The sequence below is a fragment of the Bradysia coprophila genome (genome assembly GCF_014529535.1).
Source record: "Bradysia coprophila strain Holo2 chromosome X unlocalized genomic scaffold, BU_Bcop_v1 contig_128, whole genome shotgun sequence".
Classification (NCBI taxonomy): Eukaryota; Metazoa; Arthropoda; class Insecta; order Diptera; family Sciaridae; genus Bradysia; species Bradysia coprophila.
The window spans coordinates 5,549,495-5,571,533 of record NW_023503295.1 but is presented as its reverse complement, the minus strand read 5'-3'; the positions used below and the strand labels follow the sequence as shown (position 1 = coordinate 5,571,533).

At 34.9% G+C, this 22,039-nt stretch overlaps 1 protein-coding gene and 2 long non-coding RNA genes across 3 annotated transcripts; 2 read left to right on the top strand and 1 right to left on the bottom strand.

The window, feature by feature from the left end:
* Positions 1-3,984: 3,984 nt before the first annotated feature.
* On the top strand, positions 3,985-4,862 carry LOC119067645. The gene is made up of 4 exons (XR_005085979.1): positions 3,985-4,165; positions 4,241-4,416; positions 4,506-4,657; positions 4,720-4,862. It is a non-coding gene; the product is annotated as an uncharacterized LOC119067645 (long non-coding RNA).
* Positions 4,863-7,124: 2,262 nt separating this feature from the next.
* Positions 7,125-8,691, top strand: LOC119067648. The gene is made up of 3 exons (XR_005085982.1): positions 7,125-7,660; positions 7,732-7,815; positions 8,330-8,691. It is a non-coding gene; the product is annotated as an uncharacterized LOC119067648 (long non-coding RNA).
* Positions 8,692-12,896: 4,205 nt separating this feature from the next.
* On the bottom strand, positions 12,897-14,028 carry LOC119067627 (probable nucleoporin Nup54). The gene is made up of 3 exons (XM_037170720.1): positions 13,956-14,028; positions 13,709-13,822; positions 12,897-13,651 (listed from the first exon to the last, which is right to left on the bottom strand). The coding sequence occupies exons 1-3, from the start codon at positions 14,026-14,028 to the stop codon at positions 12,897-12,899; spliced, it is 942 nt and encodes a 313-aa protein (XP_037026615.1).
* Positions 14,029-22,039: the final 8,011 nt, after the last annotated feature.

Genomic DNA, 22,039 nt, shown 5'->3' with positions numbered 1-22,039 from the left:
TTTTATGGAATTACCGGCAGTTTTTCTAAACTGTACTTTTCTATTGTTAAATAAATATATTAGGGCAATTCCCGACCTGAGTTTATAGTACATTACTTGTCAATGGGGCAGATAAGGCGTAGCCGATGTCGGTAAACACAGAAGAAGTACTATTTCCATAATTTATCCCATTACCGAGTAAGGTATTCTTTTTAAAAACTTGAAGTAAAGTTTTGGCTACTTGATGTATAAAGTTAACGTTTTTGAATAAAATTTTTATACTCGAATATAAAACACGTCAGAGAAAAGTAACCCAAGCAAGAGGGCTTGATTTGACCTGAATTATCTTATAGCCCTATATTTTTTGCGCATAAAATTTTTCAACTTATGTCAGTGTTCATTCGAGTTCATTTTCATACAGTGTATTAGTTCCCTTATATGGCGTTTCCGCCACTGTCTGGTTTATTTTACTCTGCCGTGAACATAAATATCAGTCAAAAACACTCAAAAGAGTAAAAGTGACGCAAGTCCCTGTGCATACTTCGAAAACAACTGATATCGCTGGAGGTGACGCATTCTGCGCTTGTACGCAAAAACTGTAACAGCAAAAATTTGACCAAAGAAATTCTAGAAACAAAATTTTACCAAAAAAAATTTTGCGTCAAAGAGTGGCAGATGATTCGGACGTATTAGGACGTATTCTTGCCTATTTTAAAAAATTTCTTTAAAGTACTTTCCTCAACATCTGCCACTTGTGACGCAAAATTTTTTTGGTAAAATTTTGTTTCTAGAATTTCTTTGGTCAAATTTTTGCTGTTACAGTTTTTGCGTACAAGCGCAGAATGCGTCACCTCCAGCGATATCAGTTGTTTTGGAAGTATGCACAGGGACTTGCGTCACTTTTACTCTTTTGAGTGTTTTTGACTGATATCAATTCTTTTGTAAGATTGAAAAATTTTAAAAAATTTAAAAAATTTGAAAAATTTGGGAAATTTGAAAAAATTTAAAAAATTTAAAAAATTTAAAAAAATTTAAAAAATTTAAAAAATTTAAAAATTTAAAAAATACTAAATTTAGTAAAAAAATTGAGGCGAGCAGAGCTTACCAAAAGCGAACAAATTTGTTCTACCATACCCATCCACACACACACACTTAAAGGTGTTCTTATATGGGGCCTATATGGGAACTTCGAGGAGCCCTAGCTCCGAAACGAGGCCAGTTCCCCCAATTTTTTTTTCTGGAATGTCTTAGAATGACGACTAGAATCTACTCCCAAAATTTCAACAAAATCTAAAGAAGACTTTAGAAGATAGGAAACACGGACGGACGGACGGACTAACAAAGTAACGTAGGATTTTTTCATTTCGTTTAAAGTACTGAAATTGACCAAGATGTATGGAAATGGGGCTTCTTGGAAGATTTTTTGCGTGGCCAAATTTTAAGCTGCAAGAACGTGTGATAGCTCGTTGAACTCGTACGGACGCCTAGTTTTTTTTAATGGTAATTTGGAGTCATTTGTATTTGAATTGTAGAACTTCAATATTTGCTGTATATATGGTTCTGCAGTCTACGACAAAAAAAAAATTTGAAATTTTTTCTAGTAATAGGACTTGCGTCACGGGCGCTATGCTAACGCGCGCCCATGATAAATATAATGCTGAAAACTAGAATCTACCAACACAAACATAACATTTCCATCCAGAACGCAAACCATATTGCACTATGTGACAGCCTCATTCCAGTTTGTAATCCCTAGAGATTAAATTTGTCTGTTTTAGCGGCGTTAGCGCAAAGTATATAAACACTGAAGGTATCGCAGATCTGCGGTACCTTCATTGTTTACATACTTTGATTTAGCGCAAGATCCCACAACCCCGGAATATGAGAAGAACTAGTGACGCATTCTACGCTGGTACGCAAAAATCTTTCTTGATTTTTTTTTGTTTTGTCATGATAATACGAAGTCTAAGTTGGCTGCACAACAAAGGAGACATAACAGAGCTGAAATACTACCGCGCTCTGCAAGTCCTTAGTTAAAACTCTGCAAACTGTTTATGACGATCATCGCAAAGAGAAATAAAAAGTATGACTTCTATCAATCCGTATGCACTTGTGGTGGGGATGTGATATCCTATGTGATCCTACTTGATGTGTAGCCAGCCGCAGCTGTTGATTGACTGAATTTATTTGATAAATGTGCACGTATGTATGGGGATAAAGTGTTCATGGTGGGATATCGTCACAGCGTCTGCTACTTCTTAACCGTTCTTCTGTTGAGTTTCATCAAGTTTCTAGCGTCCTATTGCTAAAATTCATGTAGTAGAGGTACTAGCAACGCCACTTTTACCTTCAGCAGCTCAACTGACTGTTTTGCACACGTAAAAAATCTCACTTTCGTATCTAAGCTGTCTTTATTTCTCTGACTTCATTTGAAGTAGCATACGAAATGAAATAAATCAGAGAAATGAAGAGGAACAGTTGTCAGCGCTTAGCAAAACGTAGAGCTCTATTACACATATGTTACGGGCAAGGCTGTGTACTTTGAGGAGGTCACGCACACCGCCATTTTATTAGATACGCGGGAACACACCACTTCTGATGATTTTACATGTAAAAAAATTCACCACATCATCAAGACGACGAGAATCATCAGAGTAGGTGAATTTTTGTATGAAATCGGCCATTTTATCATCAACTGTGGTGTGTAACCCGCGTATCTGTATCTGCGTGACCTCCCCAAACTATACAGCCTTGGTTACGGGCGCCTGTGTCTGCTATGTATCCGAAAATATTTTCGATTTCTTTAATTCGTTATTTGAATTGCCGCACACTTCAGTAACATTGAGTTATTAGACGACAAATGTTTACGTTTTTCGTGCTAAGGCGTCTTTACAAAACAAACTTCTTCAATTTAATCTCTGAAATTGAAAAACTAAAACACATGTTATTGACGTCATGTAAATTATTTTTCCATAACTCATGCAATATACCTTCATCGAAAACACGACTGGTATTCGAATTCGCATATATTTAGAAAATGTCAAAATGTTCCCCGCTAACGCAAAGTATGTAAACACTGAAGGTACCGCAGATCCGCAAAAACATGTGGATCCCAACTTTCGGGTGAATATAATTTTCATAACGTTGGACACAAGTAAAATCGAGAAAAATTCACTTTGTTAGGTTGCAGCTCAATGCTCAACATAGAAAATTTTATAAGTTTCTTCCAAGGCCGGTCAAAATGTCAATCGTCATCCACAGAGAAGCCAACACAACGTCACTTTGAAGTTTTAACGAATAAATTTGTTTAAGTTGCGGTTATGTTTGCCTCTGTGGATGACGGTCGGTTGTTTTCGGCCTGTCAAAATTCGTTTTTACCATACGATGGAAGAAACCCATACTGAGCAACGCAGTTCTGACAACATTATTACGCCAAACATCAGAGATGGAACATAATAAATCTTATATTCACCCGAAAGTCGGGATCCGTAAAACAAATTACCATGGGGTGCGAGGCATTTGTACAATAATAATAATGGCGTATATCTTTTTTACTGCTCTTTCCAACGCTTTCGTACATTTGTAAAAATTAATCGCTCCCCACACCTAAAATAATTTTTAAAATTAAAATTAAAATTCGCCAAAAATGTACTGAGAAAGTCGATTTTCGAAAAAGGAAATTTGTTCCACAACTTTTCATTAACAATCATATGACATCGGAAAAGCTCGAAAAACGTCAAGCCAGCGGATTGCAATGGGACTGGACTAACAGGGACATGCATCACTTTTATTCTTTTATAGGTTTTTTCCTGATTTAAATGTAAAAAATATTTGATGGAGCCACGAAAACAAAAATTTAGAAAATGGTATATAGTTGTCTGGATCTATCACGTTACTATGTTGTAAGAATGTATTGCGTGAATCGTGAGGGTGTTCGTAATTATTATTATTTTTAACAAAATCAATTTTTATAATTGAAATACAATAAATATTCATTCATTAAATGAAATTATAAGCAACATGAATTTCATTGCATTTTCAATATTATTAGCTCTAGCATGTGAGCCTGCCAGTTCGTTTGTGTTTGAGAAATCTGTTTCAAATAAGATATGCAAAATAAATGATGAATTCAAAAGTGTTCTTGTTAGTTTATTGAACGTAACTGAAAATGTTAATGAAATTGAAGGTGAGAGATAACATTTATCCAAATGATGGAAATAACTAATTTCTATTCTTTTTCTATTTTTTGATGAAACATAAGGTGAATTGGATCATTGTGAAATATTCAAAACTCTATTTAAAGCGACGAAAGAAGTTCGATCGCGTATGACAAGTTTGTTTTAAAGATATATTCCAATCAGCGCATTAATTTAACTAACTACATTATTTTCTTTAACTTTCAGTTGACTTTTTAATGTCAAACATTTTGCTAGGATTGTAAGTTCAGTCCAATGCCAATGGAAACTAAAGCTATTGATATTCAAATATATTCGAAGTAAATATTTCTTGTCCATGACTTTCCTTAGGATAAGCAAAACGGAGGGTATTCCAGAAGCTTCGGTGTGTCAATTATTGAGAATAATTCCAGGATTGATGGAACTCCAGATTACCACAATAAAATCGAATGAATTTGCAGAAATTCGAAAAACAGCAACACAAATTCTTGACGCTAAAACTTGTACGCTAAAACTCTTAAATGGATAGATAACAAATTGAAATGATATTTTTAATGTTTTACAGCGTACATGGAACAGGAAAAACTTAATTGTCTTTTGTTGGATCAAGTGTCGCAACTATTTCGAGGTTTTGATCTAACATTTTTCCAAAATTTCCTCTTAGGTGTAACTAGCTTTGCCAGTAAGTTGGTTGGAAATGTTCTTGGCACACTAGGGTCAATATTGGGATAAACATTTCATTTATTTGATTTGATTTGACTTGATTTATGTTAAAATTGTGTATGACTAATAAATATTGATATTAAAAACAGGCGATATTCGCCAAATAAATTCAAAGATTTCTACAAATAGTCAATTATTAAGAAGTTTTCATTAGCTGAAAATCAGAGAAATGATAAGTTAGTACGCCTGCAGAGAGATGCTAAGATGACAGCTGGGACGCTGTTTCGACAAGTAGGTTTCTTCCAAGGCCGTTCAAAATGTCAATCGTCATCCACAGAGAAGCCAACAGAACCTCACTTTGAAGTTTTAACAAATAAATTTGTTTAAGTTGCGGTTATGTTTGCTTCTGTGGATGACGGTCGGTTGTTTTCGGCCTGTCAAAATTCGTTTTTACCGTACGATAGAAGAAACCTATAGAGGTAACATCTGGGCCTTTTTCATATAACGAATGAAATGTCAAAAATGGGTGAATATTTCCAAAATGGGCCGGTTGTTCACAAAATAATTAATTTTTGACTACGATGATTCCAGACACAGAAACATTTGTCTCCAAAATTCCATTTTTCAATACCGAAATTGTGTACGAATACTGAATCTGATTTACAGATAAATTCTGATCCTACAAGGATCGTGTTAGCAATTTTTTTTCATTAAAATTGGTGATGCTGGAAGTATTTAAAAAAATCTGTGGTTATGTAGTTTTCAATTTGACAGCATACGGTTCAATCTTTTTCAGAAATGGTCGACATATTCCCTCTATTTGTCGAAACGGCGTCCCAGCCGTCATCTTAGCATCTCTATGTACGCCTGTGGCGAGATAGAAGGAACATGTGAATGACAGTTGGCTCCAATGTGAGAGAATGGAACCAATTTTGTATGAAATTCTCACATTTTTTTCCAAAGGAGCCAACTGTCATTCACAAGTTCCTTCTATCTCGCTAAAGGCGGACCAACTTATCATTTCTCTGCTGTAAATACGCATCAAACAAAAGTTTCTTTTAAAAAATTCAAAAAATTTCCCTGAAAACGACGACGGAAGAAGTGATATTAAAATATGTCAAGTAAAAATAAATAAAAAATGCCGTAAATCTCAGCAAAGTGTCAAGCTAGCTTGCTTCGGTGGTTTTTTATTTTTTATTTTTACAAGTTGGCACACGTGCATTGGTACATTATACCCGGAGAAGTGATAAGTTAGTACGCCTATGGCGAGATAGAATGGACATGAGGGATGACAGCTGAATTGTATGGCAGAGGATGTGAGAGAATATCATACAATATTGGAGCCGGCCTCTCTTATAGCGCTCAGCTGTCATCCTCATGCGCTTTCTATATCTCTTCACAGGCGTCACAACTTATCATTTCTCTAATCATACCCAATGAAAACCCGTGCTTCAGCCTACGTAATAAACACATACTAAACGAGCTAACTTTAATCTATTGGCATCAGCGCCACCATGTCACTTCTCGAGTATATGAAAAACTCCGAGCTTGTTATCTGCTACAGTGAACGACATCTCAAATGTCTCACTGTCAAATTTTTCTGAGAATTTTATTGTGTCATTGCAAATTTACAATGACATTCTCTGAAAAAAATGACAGTGAGACATTTGAGAACAAGATATATAAACCAAGAAATATCAGATCGCATTGGCTCCGATATTTCTGCTGCAAACCTTTCATTCGCTAAAAAAAAGCCTCTAGTTAGCATACTAGTTAGGCAAAACACACTACTGTAAAAAATTGAAACGATTTTTTAAGAAATTGAATCCGATTTCCCACAAATTTCAGTTAAATCTGCGACTCAGTTGAAACCATTTTGTATCAAATTTGTTTCGAACTTATATTAAATTTGTGGCAAAATTGAAAATCAAATATTTATATAAATGTGTTTTTTCCAAAAACATTTGATCATTTTTGGAAAACTAGTTGTCTAAATTAAATTCAACAATAAAATTTGTGTTTCGATATGTAAATGAGGAAAAAATAAGTGTTTTGTGTCCAGGTGCAGTGTCGTGGCGTTGAACGCTGTTTGCATTGAAATAATCAACAATACAAAAAAGGTCTAAATTTTGTTAACTTAACTACAAATAAGACGGGCAGTTGGAAATATTCAAGAAATCATACGCAAAATAACTGAGTGTTTCCAGACGTAATACGATAGATGGCCTTTTGGCAAGTTGTCGGATTTCTTAAGGTAAAGAAACACGAGAAACACCCTCATTGATCAAATTATTGGGTTGGGTATTGTTTCGCACGTAGATTATTTGGTTGGGTATTATTTTGCTCGTATCTAACTTCACTCTTCGCAGTCAGAATGACATTCCACAAGATGTTTTGTTTGTTTTATTTTACTTTTTGTATAAAATAGTGATCTGAATAGTTCGCCTAAAGTTAAACAAGTAATTTGGTCCTCGTATGGAGTACTAAGTCGACTCAAAATGAAACGTCCGTGAATTCTGTAATTGCGAAACGAACAACATTTGACAAAATTCAATCGTCGTTTGTTCCGTTCTGCCACAATGGTTATTTTATGCAGTTCGCCGATTCAAAATAAACAAAGATAAAAATTAATGAATGTAGCACTGCTACATTGTAGCAGCATGAAAACGGACAATATTACCTTCTAGGAGCTAACAGAATGATCGGATCAATGGATCTGTGTTTATACCGAAGGCAGGGATAGGACAATGAATAATGTCCATAAAAACTGCTGGCAACACACCATTACACCGATGACGAAAAATTGGACGGAAGAACTGGATGCGTTTTCCGAGATTATGACGGTACAATTTTGATGATTGTGATACGGCTGCCGGAATGTCTTCAAATTTGTATGTTTTCTATTTGTTTTCAGGTGGTTCAAACTTTACTTGAATTGGACGATTAACATCATACGGAACAGGAATTAAGTAAACCAGTTGAATTCCTCGGATGTGATGTAAATATTTTGTCAGAAGTTTGAATCAAAATTGTTTCGTCCAAATTTGTGTTTTTCTGATTAGTGTTGGAAAGACAAAGCGATATGCTTTCATAGAAGTTATTGGAAATCCAGATATTTTTACAAAAAGACAAGGTTCCTCGTACAATATCACATAATTGTCTAACTTTCTGAATTCCTTTCTAGTCTCTGTCCTTTCTGGGATTAACCAATCCTTTCAACATTCCTTCGTTGCAAAAGATGGCCAGTTTATCATTTCGCCATAAAAAAAATCTTCACAGGAACCAGCTCGGTTGATCCAGAGTCAAGTCAAGTCTATTCTTATTTCAACCAGCTGATGTTGGCTCTTTCTCTCTCCATGTCAAATGAATAGGTAACACCAATTTTGTTTAATTGCAAATCTCCCTGAACCTCAACGTACCAAGAACACTTCTTATTTATTACTCGCTGACCAGCTTTCGTCGTCCCAAATTGCATCCGTATCTCATCTGTATTCTTTTTGTACAACTTTAAGGAACACTTGATGCTGAGGACGTTGTCTTCTCCAAAAAGGTTGAACGGTGAAGAGCTAAGGAATGGAATTTCATCACAATCTTGGATGGCAGCCTTTGGATAAATTTGCAAGGAACGTTTCAGTGCTTCCTGCTAAGCTGAAATTGAGTGCACATTATCTCTTCTGTAAAAACAAAACAAAATTAATCAGATTGCAAAGGAAGTCTAGAAGTTTTGCAGGTTGACTAGGTTACTCTTCATTTCCGATTTGCATTAAAAATTGTAAACAACGAATGTACGAGTTCAAGACACATAAAAGTATTTGATATGAATTTATTCGTAAAATTAAACAATGAAAAATCTTGTCCTACCGTTCTCACATTATTCGCCTATTATTTCCACATTATTCGCTTGCATTTCTCTTTATTCGCACATTATTTACTTTTTTCGCCCGATCCCTGTCCCACCATTCGCTAGTTTTGTTTCCCCTTCGGTAAAGTTCCAGCCTTACATCAGAAAAAAGGTTTCGGTGTCCAGTATACACGAATATTTTTTTTAAAGGCTACCAACCATTTAGAAAATGTAAGAAATCTTTTTTTGAACTGGCTGTTTGTGTTCGATTTTTTTTGTGTTTTTAATTTTTTACAATAATCATGCCCGCATGTTAGTAAGCGGGTGTGACGCAAGGCCACTACCAAAAAAGTTTAATTTTTTTTTGTGGACGGCGGAGAATATATTAACAGCAACTTTTTGACTTCTTCCCCTTGGAGCCAAAGGATATCTGGAATCTAGGAATCAATACGATTTCAACGAGCCGAGATATTGAACTTCGAAATATTGATGTTTGTATGAAAATAAGCAAAATTTGGAATTTTCAGATAATGCAAATCGTTAGTTATTTAGTTAGTTAGTTCATATAGAAAAGCAACTCCTAATCGTTTCTATAGATTTTCCTGAAATTTTGGTTATAGGCCCAAAAATAAGAATGGAATTTTCAAAAGATGGAAAAAATCCGTATCTTGGGAGCTGAAGCTCTCCAAAGTCTCCATAGAAATGTCCTATAAAAGCCAATGGGACGTTGAACTTTTGCCATTTTTTGTATTTAGATTAAGAATGTTATTGTTAACAAAAAAATGTTCTACAATATTGCCGAATTTTCTAGCTTTATACTATTAATTTATATTTTATTCTCAATAAACATATCCGTTTGAGTCGACGTGTTTATATCAGTGGAATCAGTATCGTTGCCACCGGAAGAGATATCAGTTGGAATCACCACTGCTAACAATTTGTATGTGTGTGTTGTATATCTTGGTGCCTGATATGGATGGTAATGTGGTGAAAGGTTTCTTGTTGGAAATACCTGTGATCATTAAGTATAAACTTCCACTAGGTTGATTCCTAAATTTTGGGATGACAACTGATTCCTCTGGCACTTACTAACTTCCATCGGATTTTTTGATGGTTTTGGGTTATTTTCGATATAAGTGAGGTGTTACAAGGTTGGATCCTAAATTTTGGGGTGACAGATGATTTCTCTGGCACTTCCTAACTTCCATCGGTTTTATTGATGGATTTCGGTTATTTTCGACATGAGTGAGGTGTTCCAATGTTGGTTCCTAAATTTTGGGATGACAGATGATTCCGCTGGCACTACCTAATTTCCATCGGATTTTTCGACGGATCTGGGTTATTTTCGATGTAAGTGAGGTGTACCAAGATTGGTTTCCAGATTTTGGGATTCAGACTGATTTCTCTAGAATTTTTTGATTTCCATACGGTTTTTTGATGTTGTCTAAATGACATACTTACAAAAGTGGTGATATCAGTCAGAAAACTCTTAAAGGGTAAATGTGACGGAAGCCCTTTATCTTACTTACAAAATCAGTAAAAACACTCAAAAGAGTAAAAGTGACGCAAGTCCCTGTGCATACTTCCAAAACAACTGATATCGCTGGATGTGACGCATTCTGCGCTTGTACGCAAAAACTGTAACAGGAAAAATTTGACCAAAGAAATTCTAGAAACAAAATTTTACCAAAAAAATTTTGCGTCACAAAGTGGCAGATGATTCGGACGTATTAGGACGTATTCTTGCCTATTTTAAAAAATTTCTTAAAAGTACTTTCCTCAACATCTGCCACTTGTGACGCAAAATTTTTTTGGTAAAATTTTGTTTCTAGAATTTCTTTGGTCAAATTTTTCCTGTTACAGTTTTTGCGTACAAGCGCAGAATGCGTCACATCCAGCGATATCAGTTGTTTTGGACTTGCACAGGGACTTGCGTCACTTTTACTCTTTTGAGTGTTTATACTGATATCAGTTGTTTTGGAAGAATTAGTATGTAGATTGAAAAATTTGAAAAATTTTAAAAATTTGAAAAATTTAAAAAATTTAAAAAAATTTAAAAAATTTAAAAAAAAATTTAAAAATTTAAAAAAAAATTAAAAATTGAAAAAATTGAAAAATTTGAAAAATGTGAAAAAAATTGAAAAATTTGAAAAAATTTGAAAAATTTGAAAAAGTTTGAAAAAATTTGAAAAAGTTTGAAAAATTTGAAAAAATTGAAAAAATTTTGAAAATTTTTGAAAAATTTGACCTACTCTCAAAATTTCAACAAAATCTAAAGAAGACATTAGAAGATAGGAAACACGGACGGACGGACGGACTAACAAAGTATGACGTAAGATTTTTTTCATTTCGTTTAAAGTACTGAAATTGAACAAAATGTAGGGAAATGGGGCTTCTTGGAAGATTTTTTGCGTGGCCAAATTTTAAGCTGAAAGAACGTGTTGAACTCGTACGGACGCCTAGTTTTTTTTAATGCTAATTTGGAGTCATTTGTATTTGAATTGTAGAACTTCAATATTTGCCGCTGTATAAATGGTTCTGCAGTCTACGACAAAATTTTTTTTTTTTAATTTTTTCTAGTAATAGGACTTGCGTCACGGGCGCCCATGATCTGCAGTCTACGACAAAAATTTTTTTTTTGAATTTTTTTCTAGTAATAGGACTTGCGTCACGGGCGCTATGCTAACGCGCGCCCATGATAACTGATATCGCTGAGGGTGACGCATTGTGTAAAAGTTTATCAATAAAAAGTTGACCAAAACATTTGTGAAAAAAAAATTTACAAAAATAAATTTGCGTTACAAGTGGACCGTTTTAAAGCATCGCTACACTGGACACAAAACATGAAGCTTTTAACTTTATTTGCACACCAAACACTAATTCGTACATTACGATTTCCGCAAAAGACGGTTTTTTGCATTCAAGTAATACATTCTTCAATTCAATATAATACTAATTCACTTTTATGATTTTATCGTGACAATGTGATCTTATTAGGGTTTTCAGTAATTTTCTGAATTTAACTAAATTCGACTTTCTCGAATACATTGCATTGTATTCGAGAAAGGGTGAGGTGGTTATTCGTTCTCACCAATGCACCTAGCAAATAAAAGATGTTTTACCACGTCAAATAGAGTAATATTTTGATACCAATAATACCACTAGCAGTCCTAATGGTAATTTTACAATAACATCAGGAAAAAAAGTTATGGACATTCGCATAAGATGCTTTATTTTTTTTTTCTATTACCCTGCCAGGTGATTTGTTCTTACACTGAAGATATAACTTTCAATGATTTCCTAGTTCCTAAACATCGTCTTTTCGTTTGTTGTTGGTAACGTTGCGATGGTTGATCTTATTTCAGATTTCTAAGTACTCGGATCGGAATGGACACTTACGTCATTCGCTTTACGATTGACATTCGTGAGGTTTCTAGCAGAACAGTTAAAACACTTGAAAACGAAAGTGGCAATATTTATTTACAAATGTTTCACAAAAGAAAAAAAAAATCATTTTTAACGGCGCCTAATGTAGCTTGTTTAGCAAAATATGACAGCTCATGACAGAATAATAATAACAACTATCAATGAGACTATTGCCATCATGAATGCGTTTATGGCTATAGAAAAGGGTGAAAATCGCGACGATTTTATTCAACCTTGGGGAGTCGAAATAACTGCTATTTTTTGCCTTTGTTTCATATCTTTTGTGGCGCCACCGATGATGGATATTCAGACTCTAGAAAATGTCGATTCAAAATGAATAATATTAGAAGTCAGATATTTTAGAGCTCGGTCAGCACTTTTTAGACGATTTATTAGTTGATGTGACTGTACGTGAAGTGTCACGGAACATATTATGGAATATTTCACGTATTTTGAACCATCTGGGGATAGGTAATAGAAACTCTTACATTCTTTGTTAGAAGTTGGATGCAAGCTGACAAAACCTCACAAACATTTCTTAACCTACGATTCGAATATTGCGAATTTATGTCATCTGAAAAAAAAATGGATTTAAATTTTAAGCGGAATAAAGAATTTTCATCGAACGCAGAAGTAACCATTTCAGCGAAACAAAAGTTTTCATTGAGCGCAGAAGTAACCATTTCAGCGATTAGCAGCAACCCAATGGTTCAACTCTTCGACATTCATTAGTCGCGATTTCGAACTGCTATTCGGGCACCATCAATTCAGGTTCGGGCACAGTGTAGAGAATTCGGTCCTTTCGTGTTTGTTTACGTCCACTTTTTCCGTGACACTGGAATGAATTTTGTGGAATCAGGATGGTTCTGTTTGGCGTGTTTCCACATTCGCGGGTTGATGCCCTCCGGTGGATTGTCCAAATATTCTACTAACGTTTCTTCGTCGGGCAAGACCATAGCAATCACCTCATCCACACCCATACCGGTCACTTTATTCGAAATCATCGGTTGGTTCAAGAAATCGCAGAGTTCGGTGGCCAAAATTTTCTTTGTTTCAGTGGATGTCTGTGACTTCTCTTCCACGAAAATCATCAACTCTGATTTATAGTCGGTCACTTGCACGATACGGTCCACTTTTACTGTAAGTGTTGGCTTGTTGCCCAGGACCTGATTCAATTGATTTACTAGCTGCTGCTGATTGTAGCTTTCGTAGCTCTTTCGAATTGACTTCGTCACACTAGAGCTACGCAGATGTTTTTGTATTGTAAAACAATCGTAATTTGAAACTGAAATGAAATGATTGTCCTTCACCTGATTCACCGGCGTGCTAAACACTAGCGACAGGTGACCCATTCGATTATCATTGCCAAATAGTTTAGTATAGCGGAAGGCTTTGAAGCGACACAAATAATTTTTCGGAGTAATTTCGATCGGGGCCGCACTTTGACTGTAGTAAGCTTTACCCGTTCCGTACATTGCCTGTAGGTAATTCCACTTCGCTATCACCGTGTCACGTTCGTCTCGATGGCCTGCCCCTCCGAATGAGTTAAATGTAGGTGCTGACGAAGCTGAACAGAATTTAGACAATGAGATTGAGTTCAGAATAGAAAAGTCCTGTAGTGTACCTGGGGTCGCGCCGAATCTGGTTAATGCGGTGGATGTCTCTAATCCAAATTGTGCAGCTGAAGTTGATGTACTCATACCGAATCCAGTACCAAATTCTTGAGCAGCCGCTTGACCTATACGACGAAATTGCTTGGTCGACTTTCATTTTCCTTACATTTTGCTGCATGGCGATCCCTATTCCCTTTGTGTTCAAATTCCTTTTTGCATGACGAACACACATGTGCAGTGTTATGGATGCATCCAAACCTGGAACGTTTATGCTGTTCCAATTCATATTTTCCGCGAATTTTTTTTTGGCACATTCGTACTTCTTTTCCATGTTACGACTTGACGTTTAATATTATCACATTAAATTTGTGAAACAAAAAAAAATTTTACTTATAACAGACATCGATATTCAGAATACCCGTTTCCTTAAAGAGAGACAATTTGAAATCCGCAAAAAATGGTTTTACCGTTTTCTAAAAGACAATTTGAAATCCGCAAAAAATGTTTTCCCGTTTCCATTAAACAACAAAAGCGTGAACAACTCAAAAATTTAAACGATACAAATTTGTTGTGTCAGCAGCACACACATTTACTCTCACTCTCTCTATCTCTCTCTCTCTCTCTCTCTCTCTTAACATTGCAAAACAAGAAAAATCAAAAATAATTTTGGCAATATCGTCGCCGTGGTCCAAATGGTTTGGAAAAGGGAAGAGAGAACGTGGAGAACGTATAAAGCAAAAGCACACACATATAAATATAAGTTGAAAGAAACATTAGCGCCAAAAAGAAATTTTTGGTTCATGTTTTGTAATATGTTTCTAAATATACAATGAATAAAGGACATGCCTGCAACATATATAAATATCCATCTAAATGTACATCAATAATAATGTTATAAGATGATGGTTTTTGGAATGTTTAACGGCGAAGAATATTTTCTTAATGGCGACAGTAAGGGTGGTTTTTCGGTTTTATGTTTTGGATGTTTGGATATTGGAGGGAAGACTAAAGGCGCTTCATATTAACGTATTTGTTATGTAATTTGTATAGACGATATACATATACATTTCTATATGAACATAAAGAATTCTGACTCCATATTCAATTCCAGCCACAAGACCAAACCATGGTGCCTAAATGCCGGTATTTTTCAAATGATGTGGATTGTCAGACTCGTTCATAAAGCGACTGTTTTCGTTTGCAAGTCTAAAATTAAAAAGCGAGTGGAAAAACGAACAGTTTCGCATAGTCAATTCGGTTCATCATCGTCGAAAAATGAATTTAAGATTGGTCGCATATAATTACCATATCAATTGAATATTTACACATTCATTTCGTTTTCAGTGTATTTTTTTTTTTGCATTCGCTTATTTGTAACACCCTTCTTCTGTATGCAATTTTCGCAGACGGTCTGACTGGCGACTGAATGAGCGATAATATAGAAAATCTCCCTCATACCAGTCCCGAATTTCGAAAAATATTATTTTACTTGGGGATATTTTTTATGTACATTTTCGAGTCGCCAGTCATATTCCGTTTCCGATTTTTATGGGTTTTTTGTTCGTAATCTTTTCAAATAAGTAGTAGTGTATATTCCCACTGCAGGCAGCAGCGCTTCGAATATTATGACGATTATGACTAAACTTCAATGCAATCATTAACCAGAGGTAGATTGTGGTTTAAACAAAAAAAAAATTGCAGCATTTATCGCCACAAAAGCTAGCTAGCTACAAAAGTTTTTCGGCTTAAGCAACAAGTTGTTTGAAAACTTATGTTTCGTGGAGTAATTACCACAAGACTACAACGGCTATTGTTACACACAGCCACCCAACCATTAAGTGAACATTTAAACTGTACAAGCGAAAAGTTTTTGAATCCAAAATAATTAGCGGTAAATAGTTTTTCGCTTGTTGAACACAAACGATACGAACATTAAGAGAGAGCATGTTGTTTGCATCATATCTATATAATATATCTTCTTATATATTACCAACAAGATATTTCTATCTTTCATATATCGCCCTTTTTTCTGATGTCTACACGAGCAACGGCCATAAAGTGCCATAAATTTTGTAGAAAATCGTATAAAAGAGAAACAGCATCAGTTATACGTTCACAGAGCACAGCAAATAGTTGATGATTAGCAACTTGTTGAGTTTTTTTTTTAAATATTTTTATGTGCTATTTACGGATAGAATTTATTAGGATCACATGGAATGTACGTAATTTCGTCACATTACAGCGTTAATTATATTGGACGCGAATAATCGAATCAATTCTATGGAATAGGGTCTGCATCCTGCAATACCCTTTAAAAAAAATTAAAATAAATTACTAAATTTTTTTATAGAAAGATAATACAAAAAAAGAATTGCCACTCCAAGCAATATATGTAGAACTCACCACCGTGCATTGGATGAACACATCACAAAACAAAGAAAAGAAGAAAAACATAAAAAGTTCAAAAAATCACCAAGAACGTAGGTGGCAACACCAAACAGATACCCAAACGAGATCTAGCAGCCAGGGTGAGCGTTAGGTTAAACGTGGTCAATAGTCTGTTCGTAATATATATTATGCACCTGTTGCCAAGATTGGTATTTTGACGTGTAGGACATTATTGCCCTAGCCGAAGGCGTGGGTCATAATGCCTACACGTCAAAATAACAGTCTGGCAATAGGTGCATATCATATTTTATCTGTCGAGAACAGATATAGAGATAAACAAAAACTCCCTTGAGGGATAAGCTCGAGATTATCGTTCTAGACAGATAAAGTAAATTTTAATCCATTTTGATCAATTTTTGTTGTATGGAAAAGCTTACGGAATATTTTATTACCAAAGAAAAGAGGAATTCATTATTTTGAACGATTTTAAACAGGGTATCTATTTTCCAAGCATAAGATGTTGAATTCCTGCGGCTATAGAAAACCAAATACTGTGTAAATAAAAGCCAAATTATTGGCATTTTCTGGCTGCAAGACAGTGAAATACTGTCTCGCTGCGAAATTTTTTGTTTCAATGTGTGGGATATATTCCTTGCCTTCGGCTCGAAATACAACACACGCCTCAACAGATTCAGAAATACTTAGCCATAAATGGTGGAAGCGCCATCTAGTCTAGGGGCCACTGAAAACCCTGTGTCCAAAGTGAGGTCTGGAGCATGTTAAAGTGTTTTTCGGTAGAGTTTAGTGTCCTGATGAAGAAAAGTTAGGGTGCCAGGCTGAGTTCCTGGGCAATAACTTTTGGCGGCGATGGCGAAAAAACAAAAAAAGTAAAAAAAAAACAAAAAGTGTTTCAGAGAGGCAGTAATGTACTCTATTTAAAATATAAAACTCGCACTTCTTCAGTTTTACTGTACATTTCATTATTTAAGAGAAATATAAGCAACCGTAAGAGAAAAGGACATTAAATTTAAAAGGAATTACTTACGCTGTTCGCTGTCGTTATGTCTCTAGACATCTTGTTTCAAATTAGAGTTTTTAGTACTATAACTGTAGCGTGTATAGCCGAATTGCAATTCTAATTAGAATCAAAATACATTGAAAGGCAATGGTTTAAGCCATTACATAGCAATTCATTGGTTCAAGCATCGATATAGAATTTTTTTTTGAGACTGGTGAGATCATACTATGCTCTTCTTATGTTAAAACGACTTGCTTTCGTCATCACTGTGCAATACAAGTCTGACATCACTTGTACCAATGTTAATGGTTTTAGCAATAAAATATAATGTTTACACAGTTTAGAACTGACAATTGATACGCTTCAAACGCAAAAAAGTGAAACTTCCTATGTACGTTGTAGAGTGGAAGTTTCCAAACAAAGCGGTCAAAAATCGCTCTCCTTAAACACTGTATACGATCTGGCAGATAAAGTGTCAAGCAGATATTGATAAAAAGAGCATTGAGAGTAAGCCCAGTTTACATTTGTATGTATGACGTATGACTAGTTGTATTCAACTGATCAAAAAGTGCTATCCTATTTAAAAATTAATTCATTGCCATAATTCTAAGGTCCATTAATTTGAGCTTCGTCATTTATTTGCAAGAAATTTACTGAAATTAAAAATTTATTTATGAGAAAAGTTTTATTCACTTTTGATTGCAATAAAACGTTTTACGAATTACATTTTCCAACTGCATGTTCGTCGTGTGGAGGATACTATTTGTAACATTAAAAAGAGAATAAAAAACGTTTCCAGCTTAATACCGCTGGCTTCCTACAATTCAGATCTACTAATTCCATTCATAAAATGTTAATCCGATCACATTGTGGGAGCAATAATCACAAAAATATTTTCAGGTGTTTCAATTGCAGGTTAACCACGTGTTTGTTGTGTAGTTGAGGATGTTTGTCGTCGAACAGCACATTGTAAAGTTTATAGATTTTTTCCAGCACAGTGTCGCTGCCTTCCTGCAAATTAGATCTACGGATTGCAGTAATAGAATATTGATCCGGATGACCTTTTAAAATAATAAATGAAAATAAATCGAAAATTGCGTCGACCATGTGTATGCATTCACAATGGTGCCATTTATTGACAGTGCATTACCGTTGATTTTAGCGTTAGCGGGGGATTTAGCGTTGGAAATTAGCGTTAGCGGCCGTTTAGCTAACGTTCTCTAATAATAGAGAACGTCAAATTTTTTTAACGGTAAATGCCACACACTAACGCTAACGCTAAATCCGTACGGTAATGGCAAATGCCGACGATAAAGGCAACATTAATGAGTTAGTTGACGCCATGTTGCTTTTAAATTTAACATCTGTGAGGCCAGCAATATCAGGCACTTTTTCATCTCTGAATATATCAGCAATCGGTGTTTGAAATTTAAAAATTAATTCATTGCCATAATTCTAAGGTCCATTAATTTGAGATTCGTCATTTATTTGCAAGAAATTTACTGAAATTAAAAATTTATTTATGAAATATGGTCCGCCATTTTTGATTCCAATTCGAATTGATTCTATTCCATCTTGCACTGCATTTGATTCTTTAGTCTTACATCAAAATGGCCGACCATGTATCCATAATTCATAATTAAATTTTTAATTTTTGCAAATTTCTTGCAAATAAATGACGAATCTCAAAATTAATGGACCTTAGAATTATGGCAATGAATTAGTTTTTAAATTTTAAGTAATTTTGACATCCGAACACCGCGCATATGTGATAATAGTTATTTATCTACCAAGGTAGGTATGAAGGTATTTTTTTTGGATGTAGATTGTAGACCGGTGAAATACAGTGAAATAAATACCTTCAAAACGACATTAAATGGATGCATGGAAAGGTGATGATTATGGACAGGAATTGCGAAAAGATAATTAAAATGATCGATTCTGAATGTATTGTGATTTGAAAACCATTTGAACTGTTTTTATTACATTTGTAAAGTTTATCGTCACTGTAAACAATTCGCATAACATCGACTTCGGAATAAACGTGCACGCGCAAGCTAAATACACTGAATAAACATTGTCAGTGTTATACAACATTGGAGTGCGACTCAAGGTTCAGACATCGTAGCAAGATCAAAAAACGGAAAAATTGGTTACATTCTTGATTCGACAATCAGATGGGAAAAAACATTATCACAAGCAGAAGAAATAAATACAGAAAAGCGAGAGCATTATCTTAATACGATACCGAAATACAAACGAGCCATCAGAACAGTCGGAGCGTTTGCTGCGACTGAGCCCCGTATAAACCCGTATATCTATTGCGTACGTGACCTTAGTGCGTCTGTCACCCTACTTTGACCGTAAGCCTATTGCGCCGGTTAATGTAGTTAAAGTAAAATTATTATGGAATGTGTACAGCTTAGAAATTGCGCATAGCGCAATTACGAAGCCCCGTACGACGTTCCTTTCAAATAAAACAAAAATTTCAAATAGCCCTAAAATTTTAATTTATTGAGTATAAATACACATAGGGCCTAGTATCGGCCTCAGTCCGAAGATCCAATTTTTTTTTTCAACTACATTCTATTCGGCCTTTGATTACCTTCCAAATGAAACAAAAATTACGAAAAACGGATGAAATTTACTCGAGTTGTATGTAAAATACGCATAGGGCCCAAGTAGCGGCCTTAGTCCGAGGACCCAAATTTAATTTTTTTTTCAACAACATTCCATTCGGCCTTTGATTACCTTCCAAATGACACAAAAATTACTAAAAACGAATGAAATTCACTCGAGTTCAATGTAAAATACACATAGGGCCCTAGTAGCTTTTCACTTCTAAGACCCTAACTCACGGTTCACTCACCCGATTTAAAAAAACTTTTTTTCTGACAATACCTATCATTTGCCGTGTCATTTACATTTCCATCGTTTATTTTGCCATAAATATCACCAAAAGACCTTAAATCACTTAGGTGGCCCTAACTCATGAAGGGCCGACCCGAATATGCCCATCTTCGAACTTAGCCTCACTATTTTGACTATCTTTCAGGGAAAAAAAAATTTGAAATCGGATTTGATTTACTCAAGATATCGACGTGACGGACAGACGGACAGACGGCCCAAATTTTTATTGCGGATTCGTCATCTATGAACATAGGCAAACACTTTGTCCTTACCGTCTCCTTCGAATTCCATCAATTACATACGGCATCGTAATCCTATAAGCCCCTTCGTACTTCGTACGGGGCTAAAAACGATTTCCGAATGTGTGACGTGATTGGATTATTCTTTGGTGCGAGAGGAATGATTCCGAAATATACATCAAACATTCTAAAATCAAAATTCACAAACAAACTTTGGACGAAATTTTAATTTCAATTCTAAAAGATTCATTGCGAATTTTACATCACCATCTATACAACTAATGAAGTGATTGAAGAACCAAAAACATCAATCGGAATATTTTCAATAAGTTTTGAATGACACAGTATTCTGTGTAAATAGCAACTTCGATAGGAGCAGAAAATAAAGATTTTATCTATATATCTATGTCGTATATACCTGTTTTCAAATCACGGGACGCTAATTTCATAAACGATCAATCTAATTTACCCTGCATTTAGAAGGTGATGACGAAGAAGACAACACAACTTCCGTTTCGTACTTATAGTAATAGTGATATAATTAAACAAACATATTACTATTGCCTGTATTTGTGTCGATTATGTCAAAAAATACACGCTTTATTAAAGAAATCTAAAACAAAACTTGCAAACGTAAGCTTAAAATTGGCAATACCACATCATTTACAATACTCCCCTAAAACTTTAAGAAATAAATCTCGACCAAACGATTTAACATGATTTTATCATCCCAATTTCACGTAATAAATAAAGCCACATTTCCGTTAAATTTAATTCGTTAAAAGACAAATCAAAGATTTGGAAAATATTGTGAGATGGAAAAGTATTTGAGCACCGGACAACTGAAATATGACATATTTTGCCATGATTTTTGTTGTGAAATGTCAAGTTTTCCCGAACGAATTGTGCGGAAAAATAGTATTTTTCGTTACGAGTGATGAAATAGTACATTATAACACGATGTGATAAGGAGAGTCATTTTTGAGTTTGTTATACATATACCGAGAACTTGTTGTAAATATTGTTTGTTTGTATTCTTCGAGGATATGTATAACATACGAGATGTTGACTCTCCTTAGCTCATCGTTTTATACTATACTGTGTGTGCATGTATGTATCAGTATATTTTCCAGTTTTCGTTTATGTATGACATACTCACTCCGGAACGATAAAATCATATATGTGGTAGTAGGGCTACACTCGATCGTTACGCTTCTGTACATAACACACACACTCGCTAACGCTCGTTCGTGTTATGTACAGAAGTGTAACGATCTCATTACCCCTCCTACCACATAATAATTATTATCATAAGAGTCATACTGTCATACATCGTACGATCTACTAACGCAAACACAATTAAACATTCTTTTTCGATTCTTCCATTTACATTCAATTTGGTATGAGATGGTGGGGATTATGACAATTGGCAATAGTGCATGCATAGTGCATACGTACGCAAAGGTTTGCTCTTTACGTTCGTTTGTGTACTTTTCGTCTCTATTTCCTTGACAAACACTACAACAAAAACGAGTTAAAAAAGTTTACTTTTTTGACAATAAAGTGAGTCTGCTTCTTACATGTATTAGTAATGCAAAAATGGTATGCATTATTGTCTGAAATCGTGTTCTACAAAGCCAACATTATCTCTTCATTCGAAATAAACTTACTTTTAAGAGCGCACATATGTCGCTGTATAAGCAGTACTTTGATCGAACTTTTCGATCGTCGAATTATGCACAGTACAACTGAAATACGACATATTTTGCTATGGTTTTTTGGTATGA